Below are 9,443 nucleotides of genomic sequence, written 5' to 3'. Positions count from 1 at the left end.
GAAATTTTTCAATCTGAGAAAATATAATTAAGCATAAAAAATTCTTTTTTTATATTAACCTGGTTTAAATCCAGTTAAAACGATATATAGTCTTTTATCTCATAAATCTTAAATTAAATTATTTCTTTTAAGTTGATTTCAGATCCAAAATTAAATGCTCATACTAAAGTTGAAATTTAATAAAATTTAAAATCAAAAATTTAATAAAGCAATAAAACGAAATATTTTAATATATTTTAATATTTTATTTCAATAATATTACTATATTATAACATATAACTGTTTAAATTTATTATAGAATTATCTAAGATTTCTAACATAGCTTTAAAAAAAATTTTTTATACTGTGTTGTAGTAGCAATATATAAGCTAAGAAATCACAATATATATACATTAAATAAAAATTAATTTTAATATATATGAGGTAAAATAGAATAGAATTATAATAGTAATTATTATTTTATTTTACTTTTCCGAAACTCATGCATGTTTACATATAAACATTTTCCGAATCTCATGTTTATACATATAAACAAATTTTTATTAATTTTAATTTAATTTTATAAAGTCGCATAAATCACTGACACAAAATTTAAAAATTTATTTACAAAAAACTGAAAAAAGAATAAATTAATTAAATTGAGCATATATGTTCAACTGGTTTCAAAACAAATGATAAAAATATTACTTTTGATTTATAATATATACATTAAAAATCAATGAATTTTATTTACTTTAATTTAATTTTATAAAACTCAGAAAATTTTTTTTAAAAATAACATTATTTTCACTGAAAATTTACTTTCTGTTCATAATTAACATGTACTACAGCCAATGGTTCATCTTTCCATAATTTGTTACCTTAACAGAGCCGAATATAAAATAAAATATGATAGGATTGCTTAAAATTTAACAATTAAAAATAAAAATAAAAATATAATTAATTAATTCAATTATTGTATAGCTGGTTTATGATTTCATTCTAACTTGCTGTGTTTATCACAAATTTGGCAGGGCACACGATTTCGATTCCTGGTAACTGCAGTCTCAGAAAATTATTTACGAATAATCAAATACAAAAATTATTTCCAAGACCACTAATGATGGGTATTTGGCAATACTCAAAACAGCTATATGGTCAGCCAAAAATTCAATTAATTAAAATGCTATGAAAATAATTCTTGCTGTTGTAGCTCACTACTGTTCGAAACTTCTCTATTAAATACCACAGTTTCTGTTAAAATAAAAATAGTCACTTCTGTCATATTAACGTTAAAATCAAATTTAATATTAATTCATAATAATATAATGATAAACCAATTATAGTCGATATATGCAATAAATAATAAAAAATTGATTCACTCTATACTTTAATATCAATATTAAGTATTAATTTGTTTTTAAATGATTAAAATGTTTCACAGGACTTAAAATATTATTACTATTTTTTTGTCTCAAATATAATATCATACGATCTAATGTTGTGACAAGGATTACAATAATATTATAAATATATATTTTACGACTTGGGGTTTTTTACATTGCGCCATCGACTTTTTTCTTATTGAAATCTTTTTAGATCATTTTTCTAAAGATTTTTCTAGCATAGCACTTAGGTTATGATTGCCTTATATTATTAAATATTAAATATTATTATTTAAATTATACGACTTCCAACATATTTCAACCAACATATCGTATCAACCATAAAATTTCGCTCTCACACCTTTTACAAAAAAAATTTTACACTGTGACTTATTAATATATTATTAATATATATATAATTAATATATATAATATATATACTCCTATATTATTGACTTGATAGCTTTCCTATTAATACTTTTTCGGATAACTGAAATTTTATTAATTTAAATTAACTATTTATAAAATTTTTGATACATTTTTTAATTCACATTCAAAAAATTTGTTGACAAATGCATATTCATGAAGTTAATACCTGGTATTTCCACAACTTTAATTCACACCCAATGTGTCATAAATTGAATGATTAACTACTACCATAATTATTTATTTATATACATATATTTAATTAACTGTGAAAAGTGTTGATTTAAAATATCACAAGTGCAGAAACTACTTTATAAGTGCACCAAATTAAAAGAATTCCATTGAATAAATTAATAGTGACATATTAAATACAATACTGCAGAGAATGTAATTAAAAATAAAAGTACATTTATTCTTTGTTTAATATTATTATACAGTAAAAACATAAAACAGAAAGTAGTTTTTATTATCAAAACTTTATACACAGTTTCCGCAATATAATGGGAAAACTCACTCTTATTAATATATTCTGATTTACACCATTTTGCATTATAAAATCACTTTTACTTATACTTGATGCGTATGGCTGAACTATTATTTACTCATTAATTAGATTGTTCATTAGGTATTCTACGCAAAATGGCACATTTTGCATATTCGTACGCAATTCCATTGACCAATGAAATCAGAGTTTCAGTTGCACTAAATTATTTAAGTTAACTTTTAAGGTAAACATGTCTTACATGTGTAATTTAAAGCTAAGAACGTATGTCGGAAATATTTGCAATTTTTGAACCTAATATTTAGCGTTTAAAAATAAATTTTTAAAAAAAGAAATATTTAAAATTTTGTTAATTATGACAAGTAATTAACAAAGCAAACCTTAAAATCTTAAAGAAATAACATTCCAGTTATGCTGTTGTTAACATTTAGTTAACAGCCAATTAACAGTTAGCATTTTTACACATAAATAATATTGTTGACAATATTAAACATAGAAATACAGATATTCCGATTATAACTAAAGTTCAATCATAGAAAGAAAATAATAATACGTATAATATAAAGTATAATTAAAAATATATTATAAGAAACAAAAAATAATGAAATAAAAAAAAAAAAAATAATAAAATATATTTGTTGTTAAAAAATCACACCATTAGTTCTTTAATAAAAAATAAAAATTGCAATTTTCATAGTTGCTAATAACATTCATAACACATGGTAGGTGTCAATAGTAGGAAAAATAAACAATGGTATTCTTCAAACAGTTCATTTTAGCTCATATTTTGCGGTTTTTAATGTTCTTAGCTACAGTATCTACTAATCGTTGCTGTTTTTAGTACTGATAGATAGCAGTTTCGTTTGTTTGGTATTTTAATGCTGTTACCAAATATGTACTTTTATTTATTTTATTAATATATAAACCACGTTGTTTAAAGCTATAGAATAAGAAAAAACAGGGTATTAGCTCCCATTTGAGCAGAGCACCGCGACCATGATTGATCTTTTGTGCTACAACAGACCCTAACTGAACAAAAGACATTCCGCCTTTCGAATGAAGGCCAGAATGTCGGTTGTTGAGGACCTCCTAATGTCGGAAGGTGCTAGCATGTTTAAAGCTATAGAGGAATACAAATATTTGAGGAATTTATATTCAATGTAGCATTTTAAAAAAAAATATAATATATTATATTATTATTTTAATAGTGTTATAATATTTTCTTAAGCAATCCCGTGACCATTCGTATTAAATTAATATTATATATTAATATATTTTTTTGTTGATTACATTGCTTTCTAAAAAAATTGAGTTTTGCTTAAGTAACTCTATTGAATAAATTAGAAATCTTTTTTTGTCAACTATAATATTTTATATACATTATGTAATTTTTAAAAATTGAAATCAATAAAATATAGAAATTGTGATAGACAGTTATTTATAAAATGTTATTTCATTTAGTTCGTTAAAAAGTTGATTGCAATGAATTTGCTTGTTTTATAAGTAACTCCTACTTTAATCATTTACTACTGATTTGATTACTGATAACAGTTGATTTGCTTTAAATTGTGGACTAATTGCCTTCTAGTTTCTGTAGTATGAAGTTTCTGTAGTGTGAAGTTTGAAAATAGCACTAACTAATATTTATTAATATTTATGTGTTAATATAATGACCCATGCTCTTATGCGCCCAATTAAGGTACATACTCGTATAATTTAATATTTCAATTAAGTAAAAACACTTGAATCAATTAAGCGAATCAAAACAAATTATTTATGTCGCTTGAATAATAAAACATGAGCAACTGTGATTCGGAAGAAAATTTTGTTTTTCATACTAAAATTAGTACAATATTTAAGTAGTTATAATATTTCTATATTTTTGTGTACTATATAAGGTTGGCTTATATTTTTACTTATATATATATATATATAGAATATATATAGAGTATATATATATAGAATAACATATATATATATACGTATATGTTATTTTATATATATATTTATATGGATTGATAGACAGGGTTAACTAAGATGTAATTATTTGAAAGAAGGTTTGAGATAGTGATAAATAGAGGTGGAAACTGGAAGCCGGTACATCATTCAGCAACAATGATTATTAATTAAAATCTATGAAATTTGATATTTTTTAAGATATATTTCTGTAAACTATAAATCTACTTATAAAAGAATCTATGAGTGAAAAGTATAAATATAGTCTTCAGCACATAAAACCTTTAATGACGCTGGTAGCAGAATATAGTGAAACCATTGTCTATATTATAAATATAAGTAAAGAGTAGAGTTAATTCTATTTACTAAAATTTAATAATAATCAAATATCAAGATATCTGTAGAGAAAATAAATTATTTGAAATTTTTAACATTAAGAATATTTATTATTCTTCATTTTTATTGTTAGTGCTTTTATCAAGTACATTGGGTATTATTTATTTTCTTAGCAAAATAAGATAAAATGGGCGATATCCCCTGATAGTAACATAATTATTCAATGGTTACATTTTTTTTGCTTCATTAAAGTTTTTATGAAAATAAGCAATTATTTAAAAAGGAAAAATTTATACTTAAATTTATGTAGCAGATCAATTTAAAAATGTTGCTCATAAATACAAATTACCAATTTATGCTGCACCCAACGACTAATGATCTATCGGTTAATTTTATTTAAATTGCAGTTGGACCAGAATTTTTTATTCGGCACTCATAAGTTCTCTGAATGTGAATGATTGAATTTTATATAAGAAAATAAATATTTTTGTGTAGGTTTATTGGTATTCTCGGATTTTCAACTAAAAAAATTTTAAAAATTAAAACTTACCAACTAAAAAATGATTTCGATTTTTTTTAATGAATTTTGGCATGCGCAGATACTGGTTTTAATTGCTGGAAATTTATTAAACCATAACCAACCCGAACGATTAAAATAATATTTTTATGGAAACTATTAATTAAATATTTGTAAAAATCAATGAAATCAATATGATCATGTTATTACATAAAATTATTAGAATCTATTTGGAGTTACTTGAAGCGCATAAATTGTATGTCATAAGATATTACAGATTAATTTGATATAATCATTAAGTGATTTTATTTACAAACTTGCAATATCTGCTAACATTTTATTTATTTTATTTTTTTAATAAATTGCTATCATTTTTAACATATAAAAATAAAATATTATATTTATATTTAATAAATAAAAATGATTTTAGATTTTTCATTTCAACTTCAATTTATTAATTAAAATTGAAATTCTACAACTGGTAACTAATAACCAGTAACCAACACAAATATTAACTTTAGACTCGAATTTTTTAGAAACTGTTACATTATTAGATATATTTAGATTTAAATTGAAAGTTTTCTTGACTTGATTAACAAAAATTACTTTCTTAACATTTTTTTCTTACTGAACAGAACATGTTCACATTTAATATAATATTATAAATATTGTACAAATACTTTTTCGTATTCTTATTTTGGTACTGTGAACCTGACACTTTGACTTATGTTTATTTCAATAAATATGCTTGTTAAGTTAAGGTCCAACTGCCTGTTTGAATGCGGTGAGGTGAAATGATTCACGTCTTAACTGATATGAGTTCAACTCAGTAAAGCAATTCACATATGTACTCAAATAAGTGAAGTAACTAGTTAGTTAGTTAGTTAGTTGCGGTGGAGGGAGGAACGAGTCCTCCTCAATTAGCTAAAAAAAGACGTTTTGAATCCACAAAACCTCGTAATAGTGGATAGTAGAGAGAAGGTCAAGCTAGAACCAGCCAGAAGTATTTATAAAGGCAAGAATCTGGCCAATGCTAATGCTACAGATATCGCCAAGTGTATTGAAGAAAGGAGCCTAGTTCTTGCCAAACCTGGACATAGACATATCAGGTGTTCTGATGATCTTTTCTTCGAGATCTGGTTGACACACATTGCTGGAGACACCGCAGGATAGGCCAAGTCCAGCTCCCTGCCTTGCTATGGTCAAGTGCCCTGTAGACTCAGATATAATAGATATTAACCTTGTTACATCTGTGTATTAGTGAAGGAACTAATTACATTAATATTCAATGTTGAGAATTTTTTGACTTTTTTGACACAATAAATTATGGAACAATAAAGTAAAGAAGGTTAACACAATTGCAAATAATGGATTAACAATATGTTAATTACAAAGATTATAAAAATCTTCACGCTGAAACTCAATTCAGTTCATTGACTAAATACTTAAAAACACTTTGACAAAATATAGAATTTATGCAGGTCACGATGCACTGGTTTTCATTCATAGGTTTTTTGAATGAAAATTATAGTATTTCAAAATATGCAATATTAGTCACGATTTTATTGTTATAAACATTTGAATTTTTCGTTTGTTTTATATTCAAATGTTCTTAGATATTGCATGATTTAATTTTTTCACACATGTTTGCTTAATAATGTTGAAATATCTTTATTATTTTTAGATTGAAGAGAAGGAAATACTATTCTTCTATGTAATAAAATTAAATAATTAATTTATATTTCTTTTCTTTCTATTTCTTTCTATAAATTCAAAACTTGAATTTTTGACAAAATAAAAATATTTCATCGAACGACTGGCCATACAGAATTTAGTATAATGGAATACTCTTAACATTACAACCCTAGATGCGTCAGAGCTTCCCTTGATATTCATTCAATTACTTAGATATTTTTAACTATTTGTTTGTAGTTTTTAAAGTAGTTATCAACTGCATCAATCAATCTTTTTCATGGTTTTACTCTTACTCTTTCACCATCAACTTCAACATTATTTTTTGATGATTGCACTCTCCGAATGGTGCAGTACAAATACTGGCTATTATAAAAGGGATCATTGGTTTTTTATTCATTCTCTATTCGGACTGATGATTGTGTCTAATGTAAAAAATGTAATCGTGTTCGTAGGCAATCTAAATCCTTTTCTTACAGCTTAACACCGTTTCAGTAGTCAGTTTCTTAGTCACACAATTTCTTTATACACAAAGATATGGGAGGAATAGTCTAGTGTATTCGAAGCTTTGTTTCTCTATTAAAAATGTCACTCAAATGTCATAAAGATTAATGTCTATAAAATATGTTTTTATGGCACATATTCTTAAAGTTAACCATCACATAAATTAAGCCATTCAAATGGTTTTTAATAGAACAACTTTTTATTTGATAAATTTTCTTTAAATATTTTTGTTTTGTTTTACAGACAATGGGTTCTATGCCAAGAATATCAGTTGTTAAGGGTCAGCAACAACATTTGAGTCCTAGACCACTCTACAGAATTTTTGAAGAAAATTTAATATTACATCATGCTGAGAAGACGGCTCTCATTTTTAATGATAACCTCGGCACTAACACAATACAAACTCCTCGCCTTACCAGTTATGATCAAATGAATCGTAGTGCAAATCAATGTGCACGTTTGCTAGTTAACCGAAATTGCTTTGCTCAATCCAACAGTGATGGTGACTATATAATTGCAGTTTGTATGCAGCCATCAGATGCTTTGGTAATAACATTGTTATCAATATGGAAAAGTGGTGCCGCTTACTTGCCAATCGATCCTTCCTTCCCCGCAAATCGTATACAACATATATTACAGGAGGCTCGACCAATATTAGTTATACATGATGACAACATTGCTGAATCCAGATTTGGTTTAACGCCTACAATAAGCGCCTCAGAATTATTCAATAAATCAGCTGAACTCGACCATGCCAATTTATTATCCGAAGAAATGTTGGGAGGAAGTAATACAAATCTAGCAATTGTGCTATATACATCAGGTAGCACAGGTATTCCAAAAGGTGTACGATTACCACATGATGTTATTTTGAATCGTTTGCAGTGGCAATGGAGGTATGAGATTGTTTAATATTCCATTTCGAATAAATCATAAAAAATTGTATTCCCTATAACAGAGTTTTTCCATATACTACTGATGAAAAAGTGGGAGTTTTTAAGACTGCACTCACTTTCGTTGATTCCGTTTCTGAACTTTGGGGTCCCCTTATGTGTGGTAAGTATACAATTGCTGTATTTAAGGAAAAATAACTACCTTTCATTTTTTTTCTTTTCTAAAGGTCTCGCTATTTTAGTTGTACCGAAAGCAATTACCAAAAATCCTGAAAAACTTGTAGACATTTTAGAAATGTATAAAATACGTCGATTGGTCCTTGTAAGTATATATTTAGTGTATATCAGTGTAGATCACTCCGTCAATATTTTCAAAATATGTATATCTAAATTTATTAACATTTATAACATTTTTAATTAATAATTTTTACTTCGTATATACAACTACGAGTATAAATATATATTAACTAATAGTATGTTCAAGTTGTCAATGGCTTGTAATAAATAATATAATATATATTTATTGATATAATGTATTACATAAATATAATAAAAATTTTAATTTATCATTATTATACAATTCATAATCTATATATATATATATATATATATATATACTAACTAATAGTACATTTAAGCTTTAAGTACTTAAGGATTTAAGGACTTCTTATAATATACTTCTAATAATATAGAACTATTTTTTAAAATTGATTTTCAAGCTAATAATTTAAGTTTATTTTAATAAACGAATCATTGTATACGTCATCCAATTAGTATTTTGTGAAATACATTTCAATTGGGATAAATCTGGTACTAGAATACGGTCACAACAACAATTGTATTATACTTATCATAATTCAAATTATGTACTTCAACAAATTATATTTATTATGATACTATCGGTTTCTGCTTGACTATATAGTAATATATCATTTATTGGCACTTTAATATTACCATAAGAATAAATATTATAAAAAAATTTTTTTTATTATTTAAGGTACCGACATTGTTGCGTTCATTACTTATGTATTTAAACTTGGGTAATAAAAGAAATCAAAGTACAAAACTATTGTACAACCTTCAGATTTGGGTGTGCTCTGGTGAGCCACTGGCACATTCGTTAGCGCTGAACTTTTTTGACTATTTTGAGGAAGGAGTGCACACACTTTTTAATTTTTATGGTTCAACTGAAGTCATGGGGGATGTTACGTTTTTCACCTGCGAAAGCAAAAAACAACTATCTTCCTACGATC

At 25.3% G+C, this 9,443-nt stretch overlaps 1 protein-coding gene across 1 annotated transcript in view; it reads left to right on the top strand.

The window, feature by feature from the left end:
- Window positions 1-7,519: 7,519 nt before the first annotated feature.
- The window catches only part of LOC119676807 (putative acyl-activating enzyme 19), a 2,483-nt gene continuing 559 nt past the window's right edge, over window positions 7,520-9,443 (top strand). The window contains exons 1-4 of the mRNA XM_038088066.1: window positions 7,520-8,193; window positions 8,256-8,353; window positions 8,418-8,512; window positions 9,188-9,443. Coding sequence (XP_037943994.1) covers window positions 7,544-8,193; window positions 8,256-8,353; window positions 8,418-8,512; window positions 9,188-9,443 — 1,099 coding nt within the window. The 5' untranslated portion in view covers window positions 7,520-7,543. The remainder of the gene's footprint in view (window positions 8,194-8,255; window positions 8,354-8,417; window positions 8,513-9,187) is intronic.

The sequence above is a fragment of the Teleopsis dalmanni genome, chromosome 2 (assembly GCF_002237135.1).
Source record: "Teleopsis dalmanni isolate 2A chromosome 2, ASM223713v2, whole genome shotgun sequence".
NCBI lineage: Eukaryota > Metazoa > Arthropoda > Insecta > Diptera > Diopsidae > Teleopsis > Teleopsis dalmanni.
The sequence above is the reverse complement of the archived record's forward strand: the minus strand, read 5'-3'. Positions and strand labels throughout refer to the sequence as shown.